This window comes from Carettochelys insculpta, chromosome 7 (assembly GCF_033958435.1).
Source record: "Carettochelys insculpta isolate YL-2023 chromosome 7, ASM3395843v1, whole genome shotgun sequence".
NCBI lineage: Eukaryota > Metazoa > Chordata > Testudines > Carettochelyidae > Carettochelys > Carettochelys insculpta.
In genome coordinates, this window is record NC_134143.1 from 60,245,358 (window position 1) to 60,260,383 (window position 15,026).

The window sequence follows — 15,026 nt, forward strand, 5'->3', positions numbered from 1 at the left end:
CTTTTTTCCAACCATATTCTGAGCATGTTGGAAAAGCACCCCTCAAAATATTATGAAAGCCAAGCTTTCTGAGCATTTACCTCAACTATCAGGGAATTCAGGACTAGCATAATAGAGCTTCTCTCCTTAGATACTATAAAACTGAAGACCAGGCCAGACTCCAGCATTTTTCTTCTAACCATGACATTAAAGTGTCACATTTTGTTAACTGATTCCAGACGCTCTGTGCTGAGGTTCATAATTTTGAATTAGATGTAATAAAGGACTGTAGACTATCACAGTAGATGGCAGAAAGGCTCCAAAGAAATATTAAAACATTGGAATTAAATTTGAAAAACCTGCTAACCCTAATGCAGATACAATGGGAACCATCCTGAGTTTTCCCTGTCATTTTCATAGTAACCACACTGTTCTTTCTTGTCAGTTTCTTGCCATCAGCAGTCATCTTCTAATCCTACAATATGCAAAGCTACATAACCTAACATCACTGTATCTATGAACCTGATGAAATGAAATGTGCATTACAGTATCAAGTCTTTGCCTTCAGTAGTCCCTTTGTAAAATTTCTATTCTTTCTTCCAAAAATATTTCTAATAAACTTTTCTTTTTCTTTAATCCTAACTGAATAGTATGTTGATGACCAACACAGGACTTATCTCTCACACTTAAGCCACGTCTACACATGCCGGCTTCTTGGAAGTAGCCGCACCAACTTTGAAATAGCGCCCGCCATGTCTACACGTGGCGAGCGCTATTTCAAAGTTGAAATCAACGTAAGGCGGTGAGACGTCGAAGTCGCTATCCCCATCAGGAGATGGGAATAACGCCCTACTTCGACGTTGAAGTAGAGCACGTGTAGCTGATCCGCGTCCCGCAACATCGAAATAGTGGGGTCCGCCATGGCGGCCATCAGCTGAGGGGTTGAGAGATGCTCTCTCTAGCCCCTGCGGGGCTCTATGGTCACCGTGTGCAGCAGCCCTTAGCCTAGGGCTTCTGGCTTCTGGCTGCTGCTGCTGCTGCAGCTGGGGATCCATGCTGCATGCACAGGGTCTGCAACCAGTTGTCGGCTCTGTGGATCTTGTGCTGTTTAGTGCAAGTGTGTCTGGGAGGGGCCCTTTAAGGGAGTGGCTTGCTGTTGCCCGGGAAGTGCTAGTCCGCCCTGTGACCCTGTCTGCAGCTGTTCCTGGCACCCTTATTTCGATGTGGGCCGCTTTGGTGTGTAGACGCTCCCCTACAGCGCCTACTTCGATGTGGTGCTGCCCAACGTCGAAGTTGAACGTCGACAGCACCAGCCCTGGAGGACGTGTAGACGCTATTCATCGAAATAGCGTATTTCGATTTTCGCTACATTGAAATAAGGTATTTCGATGTAGCATACACGTGTAGACGTAGCTTTAATGGAAAGGGAGGAGCTAAGAAATTGAAGTAATTTTTGTAGGCAGTTAGAGTATTTATTTGCATTTCTGAAGTGCTTAGAGACCCCAAGTCAGATCAGATCATGGCCTCATTGTTCTTAAGTGCAGTTCTTGCACATAAATAGAAAAGTCATTGCCCTGATAAATTTACAGTTTTAGCTTTCAAAATAGGCCATACAGATTGGCGGGGGGGGGAGTATTATCCCCATTTTACAGATGGAGGCCTGAAGTTACAGGGAGATTACATGATTTTCCCAGGTTCACATAGGAAGTCTGTGCTGGAGCTAGGAAGTAAGCCCAGACCTTTTTCCTTATCTAAAAGATTATTCTTAGGTAAAAGAAGAAAATTAATTGGAGTACATACAACTTTTATATCTTTAAAGTGCCGTACAAAACTTAACTGTTCATCAAAAACAAGATTGTCATGGCTATATCTAAGAAACACTGACAAATCCAGATATGGCCAGGGAAAGGATGTTGTAAATCATCTTCATATACAAAAACCATCTAATGATGCTGAGCAAAGCAACACACACTTAAAAGAAAGCATAAACTGCAGACAGTTCAAACACATACAATTGAATAGTGGCTCTGGGAAGTGGGGGGAAAGCCTACCTAAACACAGTAAAATGAAAACAAATAAGTTTCCTTTAGAGGATTTCTGCAAACAGTTGCTATGTGTCAGTCCTCAGAAAACGGCAAATTAAATTTCACTCTTTCAAGCTGAGAGACTAGCCATAGGGGAACTTGCAGTGTCTCAGATGGACAGAAATGCACTTTGGCAGAAGTACAAAAGATACATGCATGGCTCATATATAATGTTACATACAAAGTAGCATCCTAAAAGTGAACGGTTTGATGCCTCTGTTACCAAAACCTTGAAACCACACTAGAGATATATAGGAAACCAATGGGGAACAGCTTATGTGCAGATTTAGCAGGATCCAAGCATTGCAAAGGTGATCTTTAAGCTCCATTTCCCCCCGAATTGCATTTGTAGAATTTAGTTCATGCTGCAGAGCTGACACGTGTATATAGATGTACCATAATTTAAAATATAAAATATATACAAATGAAAATTTCTTACAGTACCTTTTTAATGTAGAAGTTATAGTAGTCTTGAGATTTGGTAAAGCTTTATTTCTTTTGCCTCAGCTGTTAACTGGCTTAGTAAATGGTGACTGTAGAACCTGGATCCAATGCCTGTTGAAGTCAAGTGGTTCCCTGTACAGTCGTCATCTGTGTTACATAATGCCTGTTTTTATAAATATTTTCATTTCATAAATATGATTGATAGTAACTAACCATTGAAAACTTGCCCTGCCTATCCCTTGTATTCAAATAAACTTAACGTCTTTTCTTTCCAGGCAGAACTAATTAAAGGGAATTTACAAAGTGTCGGACTGACTCTCCGGCTAGTGCCGTCTAAGGAAGAGGATGGAGGTCATGTTGTTGTTGAAACTGTGACACCGAACTCGCCTGCTGCAGCCGCTGATCTCCAACGAGGAGACAGACTTATAGCTATTGGAGGTACATAACATCCTTTTTTAAGTTCTTATAAAATAACAGTAATCAGTTTTATTCAACTAAAATTCTGTTTAAAATGGGGGAAAAAATCCCCTCCTATTGTTACATTAGCTTTTTGCATTTATGGGCACCTAAGATGTATATTTTAACTATGACCCATTTTCTTGCATAAAACTTATTTTTTATTTGATGTAAATCCAAGCTACGGCTGAAGAAACATTTTAAAGTGCAGCTGTACTCTTTACAGCTGTAAAAACAATATTTTGAGGTTCCTTGTTCATTCTTTTAATATTTTGCTGGAACATCTGCTTACTTAAAAGACAGAATATTTTTTCCCAAGCCTGCAAACTTAGTGTTGGCCCTGAAATGCTAACATAAGAATGAACTTATTTTATTCTCAGAAATAATCCCACACAACTCAAATGTGACCCAGCGAGATTTGAGTATGTACCCTTTTTACACAGAGAGCTGCATCACATCTGCCCCTCTGTTTACTTTTATTTAGGAGCTGAAATATTACTTACGAGTCTAACTTCAAATACCCAGATTTGCAAATTTTGGCCAGTATTAACTGAAAGCTTAGTTGCTGCATAAAAACCAACGAAGGGTCCTGTGGCACCTTATAGACTAACAGAAAAGTTTAGAGCATGAGCTTCCGTGAGTTAACTCACTTCTTCAGATGCATCAGATGCATCTGAAGAAGTGAGTTAACTCACGGAAGCTCATGCTCTAAACTTTTCTGTTAGTCTATAAGGTGCCACAGGACCCTTCGTTGCCCTACAGATCCAGACTAACACGGCTACCCCTCTGATACATAAAAACCAAGGGCGTCTGTGCCGTGGAGGGGTGCCTGCCCATGGGCGCCTGGCCCCACATGCGACTTGAGCTGCCTGGTGGTGGGGTGCCTGGCCCCCACCACAGGAGTGCAGCAGCCTGGTCAGTTTCCCAGCTGCTGCTAGTAGCAGGGAGCTGGGAGCCAGGTGCACCACACACAGCTTTGTGGGATAGATGGGGGACACCTGTGGAGGTTAATAAATTTGATTTTAGGATGCAGCACTTCCACGCTGGCCTTTTAATCAAACTTCTGAATTCAGGCTTGACACTATACCCCTCAGGTAACTGCAGTTTTGTAATATTGAGATTAGTGCTCCCTAAATTGAGCTAATGGTATTTTCAGTGAAGACTTTCAGTCACCTGGTAATATCAAGCTAACTGCCTTTAATTTGAATTTATCATGTAGTGTAGACATAGCCTTTGTCTACAGGAATTCACGCAGTGCCCAGAATCTGACTCATTGTCATGTTTAGTTCAACTCTGTATCATAAATCAGTTTGTTTGACACAATGGCCATGTCTACACATGCCCCTTCCAAAAGGGAAGAGCATGTGTTAACACAGCCTATGTAATCTGTGTGGACCACATAGCCTCTTTTTGTCGAACAGAGAATACTGTGATGTTAAACCATGGTCAAGCCCTGATCCTAGCAACCTCTTTCTTTTTAAAAATAATTTACTGGATGATGGTGTTAGTAATTGATTGAAAATCTGAAAACAGTCTATTTTCGCATATGTTATCTTCATAATTACTAAATATGAAAATTAGGAAGGTGTATGCTGTTATAATTGTTTTTAAATAGACATGTAAATGTTATGTCTAATTGAAGTAAAAATGAAGTATCCAGTTATGGTAAAATAATATCCTGAGTTGTTCAAATTGCTATGGCACTAGCAGGACAAGGCCTTGATCTCAGAGTCAGATCATCAGTGACCGTTTACTGTTTTTCTGAGACATATCAAATAAGTTAGGCAATTATTCAAACAATTTCAAGTCACCAATAACAGTTCTTTGCTTCAGCAGTAGGGCATGTCGGATTTCCAAACAGGGCCAAACCCCCATCACATGCCCATGTAGTTGGGTGCAGGAAAGATGTCCACAGTCTGCTTCTGTTGATGACCCTATGGAAGTCTAACAATAAACTGATTTATGATGTAGAGTTAAACTAAATATGACCATGAGCTAGATCCTGGCTCCTGCCTAAATTCTCATTGCATTGTTCTAGCAATCTTAAAAGCTGGCTCGAACAGATACCTGAGGATTGCCCCAACACAAAAGAATTCTTGGCCAGCGTAAAGGTGATATAGCCAGCTTTCATCCATAGACTTAATTGAATTCAGTGGGCTTAGGTGGGTTAGGCTATGCCTGGGTGCCAGGGTGAAGAAAATAGAAAACCTGCTGCCAGGAGTCTTTACTTCTTTCCACCATTGTGCCCAGCTGAAAACCTACATGGTGCTGTTAATGTACTGATGCTGCATTGTTTGTTAGCCTAAGGCTACCTTTCTTATTATCGTTATGCATACTTCTAAAGCAGGTACCCATCCTTTTAGGGTCTGAGTGCTAAATTCTGCTTAAGAAAATGATATGCATCAGTTCATTTTTAGTTTAATAGTAAACTGTTCCTTTCAATCTGTTATTCTTTCTCCCCTTCCCCTCCTCCAAAAATGAAAAGAATCCCAGTATTACCTTCCAGCTGAGATCTTTTTATCACAGTAGCTTGACTGTTACCCTTCAGTAATAATATTAGTACTAAATATTGCAGATCTAAATTAATTAAGGTACTAGTTTTGGACACTTGCATCATCATTTTTTTTTTTTTTTTGCTAATTTTTCTTGGGGGTTTTGGGGTTTTTTTAATAGGAGTTAAAATCACATCGACTGTTCAAGTGCTAAAGCTTATCAAGCAGGCTGGCGACAGAGTTTTAGTGTTCTATGAAAGGCCTGTTGGATATAGTCAGCATGGTGCAGCATTGCAGGATGGTTTTGGACAATTAGAAGACCCTGCTTTTCTGGCACAGCCAGAAGAAGACCAAACTAGCATTTCAGTAGATGCTGATAACAAAGAATTGGATTCAGAATTTGAAGATTTAGCTTGTGAGATAAAGTCATCTGAACCCAAAGAAGAGACACCAACAACTCAGAGTCCCAAACGTTCTGTAGTAACATTTGCTACTAAACCACTTGGAACAATATCTCCAATTCTAAATCGAAAATTACATCTAGGAAGTTATCAGACAACTTTAAAAACACAACCAAAAGATGGAGTCAAACTGGTAGTGCCCAAAAGTTCTGAGAATCCAGATACATCACAACAATCAGTTAGACCACCTCAGGGGAGCAGTACGAAGCCTCCTGTACCACCTAGACCACAAATTAAACTTACTTTGCCTTCTAGTGAAACTCAAAATCTGTTAGAAACTGGGGACGTATCTTCTGAAAAACCAGAGAGGCCTCCTCCACCTGCAAACAATGGTGATAAATGCACAGAAAAAGTAACAAAAAATAATGGTCAAGTGGAAGACCCAGGAATAACAAAACCAACAGGAACAAAACCAGAAATAATGAAAGATACAATTTCAGAAAATTCACGTAGTTCTAAGGAAAGTGGAGATGATCATCATACCTGGGAATCACCAGAAATTCCTTATCGCAATCGACAAGGTCGATGGGCAAGGATAAAGTCATCCTCCTGTATATTTGAAGTGGAAGGATACCACAAGTACTTTAATGTTGCACTTTGGTGCAGAGACCCTTTCAAAGTGGGTGGTCTCATCTGTTTAGGACACATAAGCATAAAACTTGAAGAAATTGCTTTAGATTGTATAGCTACATCGTCCATGGAATACCTTAGAACACTTAGATTAAATGCTCCTGCACCTAAAGCAGCAGTCACTCGAACTGCTTTGCGCAATTTGACAATGCATAAGGGATTCAATGAGAAGTTTTGCTATGGTGATATAACTTTACATTTTAAATATTTAAAAGAAGGTGAACCAGAAGACTCAAGTTTTCTGCTGGAGAAAGAAAAGGAATATAATTTGGTAGAAGAAGTTCATGCAATTCAGAAAGAGGATCCGTATCTGGGACAAATGATTTTTACAGACAACAAGCATAATTTTCAAGATACTCAGTTCCAGAATCCAACCTGGTGTGACTACTGCAAAAAGAAGGTCTGGACTAAAGCAGCTTCCCAGTGCATGCTCTGTGCTTATGTTTGTCATAAAAAATGTCAAGAAAAATGTCTAGCCGAAACCCCATTTTGTGTAGGAACTGAAAGGAGACTTGACCGTATTGTGGAAGGTTATAGGATGGAGGGGCAGGAAGCTTCTCAACCTGTATCTTCTCGTGTTGATTCAGAATCAAAAGCTGTGAACAAAACTACTGGTTTAACAAGACACATCATCAACACAAGTACCCGGTTGTTAAATCTTCGCCAAGTCCCTAAAGCTCGCCTTGTTGAGCCAGGGATGGACATTGTAGAACCTTCACCAAAGCACACTCCAAATACTTCAGATAATGAAAGCAGTGACACTGAAATTTGCAGTCCAAATAGCCCCTCAAAACGTGCAACTAGCACCAGGATAAAGTTAGCAAGGAAGGAGGGAGGACTAGATGACAATGTCTTCATTGCAGTAAAAGAAATTGGCCGTGACCTTTATAAAAGCTTGCCTACTGAGGAGAGGTTCCAGAAATTAGAGTTCATGTTGGATAAGCTGCAGAATGAAATAGACCAAGAGTTGGAAAACAATAATTCACTCATTCGAGAAGAAAAAGAGACAGGTGATGCAAGGAAAAAAGCATTAATTTCTACTGCATTGGCTAAATCAGGTGAAAGACTGCAAGCTCTTACATTGCTTATGATCCACTACAGAGCAGGCATTGAGGATATAGAGTCTTTGGAAAATACACCCTTAGATCAGCAATCCAGAAAAGTGACTAAATATGCAGAAGACACCAGCACTGCGGAAGAAGTAGATAATGAAGATGTCAGCGTGACAGAGGCTCCAACATTCAACAGCATATCAGAAAAAATGCTTGATAGTCCTCATTCAGTGGACTGATTGTTGCATAGTTGACTTTCGGAAGTATGGCCTGAAAACAATACTTTGCACTTAATCAAAAAAATCAGATAAGTTAAAATTTAATTAAACACTGATACAATGTACATGACCGGATTCACCACAGTTATTTGCCTGTGTAACAGTAAGGTTGGTAGAGGGTTTTTCCCCAGCTACAGTATCATCATTTTGTTAAACTGGCTGGTTCAAATTGTGTTAACTACATTTTTGGGTTTATACTGGGAGTTTATTTTTAATAATTTATTAACTTTTTTCTAATTATGTAAGCAAATATTTCATGTTATTGTATATGTGGTGTCTTTTGTGCATTATTGATCTTTTTTGTTTGAGTTAGTAATTTGAACAGGAGATTGTCAGGATTTTTGAAATGTTTGATTTCCATTATATGATGAAAACATTGTAAGCTTGCTGCATGCCTAAACTGATGACAACACAGCAGTCATTGAGGGACCAGGTTTTGAAATTTTGATCATGTTGCATTGATTTATGTCTTCTAAATAGTTGTATTTTTTTGCCAAATATATCATGAAAACAAACACTGGCTTTTATTTTGTCTGTTACAACAACTGTCTAGTAAAGGCATTATTACATATCAAGTCACTTGCTTTCTATACTTTTGTTAAACAGCTTTTCAAAAGTTGTGGCTAATCTGAAATATAGTAACGCTGTACCAACAAAATATTTACACCTTAGACCTTTGGAATATTAAGCCCTATCTGACTATAATCCATAAGTGTGTACCAATATAGTTTAGTGATTTTTATTGGACTATTCCAGAAAAAGTAGCAATATTATTAAGATGAAAATAGCTGGCAGCCTTATAGAATGTAATCAGATTTTTAAATATTAACGGTTTAACCTATTAAAGGATAATTACAGTGCTAAAATGTGGATTTTTAGAATTATTGTTACCACTCCCATTGAAAAGGCATGCAAGGATGTATGAGGTTTTAGAAGGTTTAAGATTTATTTTGCCACACAGGTTCGCAGTGAAAAATAAATTTCATACTTAAACAGTCAGTATATGCTACGTGTCTCAACATTTCTGGTGTCACTATGCGTTACAAAACTGCAGTCAGCCACTCGAACAGAAGAAACAGTCTGAGCAAAAAGGACCACCTTATTCTGCAAAGTGTAATAGTTTGCACTGGATAAAAACAAACATGTCCAGTAGAGGTAAGGAGAAATTTTGGCCAGCACTTTTCTGTAAGAGCTATCTGGCTTTCTGCTGTGTGTAAGTTTTAGGCCCTAGAATTATCTGGCTAACTAGAATATTCTTATTGGTTTATTATAAATGTCTTGAGGTTTCATCTTGTCTATGGAGATAGACCTTGTATTGTTTTCATCTTTATTTTAGGTACTGTATTATATCATTGATTGTAGTAAAGGACTATAGTAAACAGGTCTTTGTGCAAACAGCACTGAAACTAATAGTCAAATTAGGGGTTGGGGGGTTGTTTTTTAATAATTTTAATTGGCAAGCAGCTACTAACAATATTCTGTTCAATTTGTTTCACTTTATTTTATGACTAACAAAAACAACAACAAAAACCCAATAGTTTCAGCGGGAAAAACCTATATGTACTTAAGTAAAAACTTACACTCATACAACTACTCACTTTTTTGTGAAGTTTTGAGGCACCTGATGATTATGTAGGTGATGTGAAAAACATTATCCATACTCAAATTGGCATGTACAGTAAACTTTCATATCCAGCAGCCCTGAGATTGGGAGGTTGCCAGATATTCAATTATTCTGGACAACAGAGAGGTATATCTAGCAATGCATAACACTAAAGAAAAACAAGATTAGATATTCAGAAACAAAGAATGTATGCAGAGTACTTTATTTACCAACAGTAGTATTGTATACTGTGTTTGTATTTACTTTCACAATACTGTACTTACGGAAAAATGTAACTAAAATTTACTTATGGCTAAAATGCTGGTTATTTGAGAGTTCTGGGTGATAGAATGATGGATATGAAAGAGTTTACTGTATTACTTTTTAAAAATCTGCTTCAGCAAATAGCCTCACAAAATAAAATTCTCTTAATGACTAAAACAGTTGTTTAACCTTGTACTCAATAAACATGCATATTTATGCCTTTTCCATTTTATTTTGAGTAGTTCACTATTGGCAGTAATCTTGATTAAATCTCCATCGGCATTAGCTCACTATGAATTACCCTAAGAACTTTGAAATACATCCAAGTATATGCCACACATGAAGTAGCTGCAGAAATGACACAAGTTTTGGTTTTCACAAAAAATACATTCAAGGTTTTAAATTATGTAATTATTAATGCAATGGGTATGAAAAGCTGGATATAATTCTCTTTATACAACATTGCTAATGACTGTAAAATGACCTAAAAAATGTAGTTCAATATTTTTAACAAGTTGAATGTGGGGATGAAATAGTTGTTTGATAAGGAAAACATAAAAATCTTATCTGTCATTAATTACAATAAAAAACTGACTCTTAAGGAAAAGCTGTAATACTACATTTCTAATGTAATCTTTGCTTTCCTGCAAGTAGCCGAAAATAAAGAATACGACAGAAAATGAGAAAATATTTGACTTAGTGATATGTAGCTATATGGCAGCTACACATATATAGAAACTCCACTATGGTTTCATTGTCTGTCTGATTTTATCATGAGAGCAAGCTTTAATAAAATAGTTTTGGTAAATCCTCAGTTACTACTTTGCACTGTTAAATGACTGCACTGTCATATTTTAAAATAGCACTATATGAGGTATGATAATTTAGAAAGCACCATACCTGGAGCAGGGGTGAAATACATGTTTATAGGAAAGTAAAATTAATAATTGCTATTTTGGCCTTTAATGAATTCTGTCTATTTAGGATATGCATTTTTATTACACTCAACTCAATTTTAAAAGTATGGAAGCTTTTCAAAAACATTGGGCTAAATAAATTTGTGTAACACTGTCATTGTTTGCAGAGTACCTAGAATAGCATAGGTCACATTGATTAAGACTTTTGGGCACTGTACAAAAAGTACTTCTTTCTACTAATGATAATGACTGTCAATGGGATTACACCAGGGAACAGTTTGACTCATTCTATTTAAAAATAATGATTTTGATCTATCCTACATTTTTCTTCCTCGTGCTTTATTTCTTTATTCCCTGTAACATTTTGTTCTTGAAAAGAGAATCCTTTTGGTTTATTAACATACTTTATCTGTTACTCCTGGTAATTTCCCAGTTGTGTTCCCCTGAAACGTGTAGAGTGTCCTCAACAGACATTTTACAGTGTAACTACAGAAGAAAGGTGAGTAGCAAAGCACACACTGCTTAGCAGCAAATACTGTCAGGGGAAATAGGGATAGAAAAATACACTAAATGACAGCCACAGAATTATTCCTGCATAGAATGTTTTTTGAAGTTTCCCATGCAGGTAAATATATTTACAGCCAGGAGATACCACTGGATTGTTACTAATAATTATGGATGAAATCAACCTGTTCCTTGCCGGCCACAAAAGTCTCAAAGTACAGCAAAATTTTCGTGATTCTATTACATGGGGTGAGAGGAAAAGAGGCCCTACAGAGGATCTCCACTTGGCCTGTTAGGACTCTTCTCTCCACAGAGTGTGGATGGGTGGGGGGCAGAGTGGTAGGAAATATTTAGGGTGTGTCTACAAGGGCACAAATCTTTGAAATGGCCAGGCTAATGGCCATTTCAAAGATTACGAATGAGGCACTGAACTGAATGTTCAGCACCTCATTAGCATTAGGACGCTTCCGGCTGTGGCACTTTGAAAGCGCCGCTTTTGAACACACACAGCTCGGCATGGCTACACGGGGCTCATTTTCGAAAGGACCCTGCACCTTTTGAAATCCCCTTATTCCGCTCAGCTAACGGAATAAGGGGATTTTGAAAGGTGAGGGGTCCTTTCGAAAAGGAGCCCCGTGTAGCCATGCCAAGCTGCACGCTTTCGAAGCACCATGACCGGAAGCGACCTAATGCTAATGAGGCGCTGAATATTCAATTCAGTGCCTCATTAATAATCTTCGAAATGGCCAAGATTTGTGCCCATGTAAACACACCCTTAGTGACTAGAAACCCCACCATGAGGAGAGCTATGGAATCCCAGTCTGCATGTTCTACATTCTGCTTTGCCCTTGAAGAGGATGAAGCTGACTCCATGAGTCTCTCCTCATGGGTCTCTCCCACAACTTTCATTTACTTGGAATTTGTGTAGTAGTGTCTCCTTTCTTTTTTTTTTTTTTTTTTTTAATTCTTAATTGGATTTTTTTTTACATTTTTTCTTGATCAGTGAGCAGGATGTTCTACCTTTTCTTGATATGCCCTTCTAAATGTAGCAACAGATATGTTAGCCAAACATGAATTTAATATAGCGATTAATGCAATAGATGATTGCATTTCATTCATAATATGATACTGTATACTAATTAAAACTTAAATATTAGTATTATAGTTCCTACTTCAGTGCAGTAAATTCAACAGAATAATTGACAATCCAGAAATGTTCACAAAGTACAAAACTTCTTTCCTTGAGGCAGCAGTTTGACATGGTTTTGTTAAACTGACCTACAAAGTTGTATGCTGTAAGTCAAACAATTTTTTAGGAAGTAAATTTCAAGATCATGATATATTCTTATAATCTGTTTTACTGGCCTCTTACACATTGCAAAACCCAAATACCACACAAAGTGATAATATCCAGGCCATGTTTCTCACTTATTTTTCTGGTCAAAACATGAATTTCGTATCTACCATTACCTAGCCAGGCCACTCTACTCATTGTTAAACAGAGTTGAAGCTGTTTAAAAAACATTTCCTTGAAAATACAATCTGCTTCTATATAAGGCAAACTCTTTAGAAATGATATTGCTCTGTCTGGCAGTTTGCATATGGTTGATGTTGCAACCAAAGCAGTGGACTAAAGGAACTCTTGAACAGATTTGCAAATCTCAGTCTCTGTTTCATTAAAATGTTTCTTTCAAATATTTGGGGGGGCATGGAAGGAATAAATTTTTTGTACTGTGTGTTAGAAACTACAGAAATGGTGCACCATGGGTGACAATAATAAAACAGAAGACAGACACATACAAATTCAGTTACTAGCATAAGTCATAAGTCAGCTTTCAGACTCTGTCAAAGTCTCTGTTGTGAGCCTTCAGACTTCATAAGGAGTCTATTCTTGCTGTTGTATAGCCTCATAACTCCTATTTACTTACACAGCTCCATTCAGTAGTGAACAGTCTCCTGTATGGTTTGTAATTTCTTCTATATCTTTCTGCATTATTTACTGTAACAGTTTACAAAAATTAAAATTTGCTCTAAAGTTACATGTCATTCCTTAGGAGCTCATTTTACATTAGCAGGTTATATACAGGTGTTTTGTATCCCCAGCTGAAAATATTTCACCTGCCTGTTAGAAAATATCAATACGCTAGATATGAGTTGAATGTTGCTTTCTTAGTTGCCATGTCTACACTAGCCCCCTCCTTTCGGAAGAGGCATGGTATGGAACTAGTTGGGAAGATGCTAATAAGGTGCTGCCATGACTATGCAGTGCCTTATTAGCATAATGACAGCCACACACACTGCCTGTGTAGACGGGGGGCCTTTCAAAAGGACCCCCTGGACATCGAAAGTCCCTTCTTCCTAAAACCAAATAGGAAGAAGGGGTTTTCAAAGTCTGGGGGGGGTGGTCCTTTCAAAATGCCCGTTTACACAGGCAGCACGCAATTTGAAAGCAGCACTGTTGGATTGTAGGTGCCTGCCATTATGCTAATGAGTTGCTGCTGTGAATATGCAGCACCTCATTAGCATATTCCCAACTCACTCATTACTGTGCCACTCCCAAAAGGAAGGGATAAATTCCGATTCCTTTCTTTCCATTTCTGGGTGTGTGCAAATCAATGGCACAAGAACAGAGTAAGAGTTACCATATTGTGTTGCAAATAAATCATGAAATTATTTGAGATGACTTTATTTATTGTATGTAATCTTAATGCATAATTATCAACAAAGCAATACTTGATTTGATTCACAGCATTTCCATACTTTGTGACCATACAATATATGCTTTACAAAATCATATGTAAACAATATCTGCTGTAGTACGTAAAACATCTGCTGATACATGTGAGAAGGCACGAAGATTGTTTTTATTTACAAACTATACGTACACAACACGATAAAAAACATACTTCAATTTTCTGTTAAACATTTACTTTAGCAGTTAGATTTTTTTCCTCAGTGCAGATTGTCTAATGCAGTGCTTTCATTGCATTAGATTTAGTCTCATCAAATAATTAAAGGTATTAATAATGACTAAATAACCATTATGACCAGGATTTTGACTAAATTGACTTCAGTTTCAAACAGAAAAACAAATATACAGAATTTCTTCATGTGTAGACAAATCAGTGTGAAATCATTTTTGTCAAAGCTACTTGAGTTGAGTCCTGCAAGTAAGATGTTAAATGTAAATATGCTATTACTGCAATGATCTCATCTAGTCAAAAAAAAAAAAATCCTGAAATGAAGGTGAAAGTACCTGAAATAAAGTTGAAATGACAAAGATATGACTATAAAACTGTGAATATCCAAGTTTCAAGCTGCTCTAATCATCTTGAAAATATAATAGGTGACTTGTACGTAAATAATTTTAGCAGCAGGTATCAAATACTCTTGTATCCAGTTTTCTCACACCTACAGCTATGTCTACACTAGAGCATTTTGTCGGCAAAACCCATGGAGCATCCAGAGTCCCAAGGCGTTCTATCGACAGAATGTAGCACTTTTATCAGCAGCTGCACCCCACTCCCCACGAGGGAGAACGCCTCTCGACAAAGCTGGTCTGGACATTCCAGGGGTCTGTCTATCAACAGACAGCTTCCAGGACACGGGGCAACTCTGTCTGCTGTGCTTCCAGCTGGATGTTTTGCCAATATAGCGGTTGGGTAGTCCGGCTGCTGTTCGTCAACAGAGCAGATCACTCTTTGCGATCTGCTTGGCAGTTTGGCCGCAATCCGTTGGCAGAAGTTTTGTCAGAAGATACCTTCCAACAAAAACTTCTGTTCACAAATCCCTGTAATCTAGACATAGCCCAAGAATGTCTAGCTTACAGGACAAAAGTAACGGCAATGTTTTAACTTTGGTT

General features: G+C 38.1%; 1 protein-coding gene across 1 annotated transcript in view; it reads left to right on the forward strand.

Annotated features, from left to right (window-relative positions):
* The window catches only part of PDZD8 (PDZ domain containing 8), a 124,106-nt gene extending 113,603 nt beyond the window's left edge, over positions 1-10,503 (forward strand). The window contains exons 4-5 of the mRNA XM_074999801.1: positions 2,783-2,945; positions 5,637-10,503. Of these exons, the coding sequence (XP_074855902.1) occupies positions 2,783-2,945; positions 5,637-7,837 (2,364 nt within the window). The 3' untranslated portion in view covers positions 7,838-10,503. The remainder of the gene's footprint in view (positions 1-2,782; positions 2,946-5,636) is intronic.
* Positions 10,504-15,026: the final 4,523 nt, after the last annotated feature.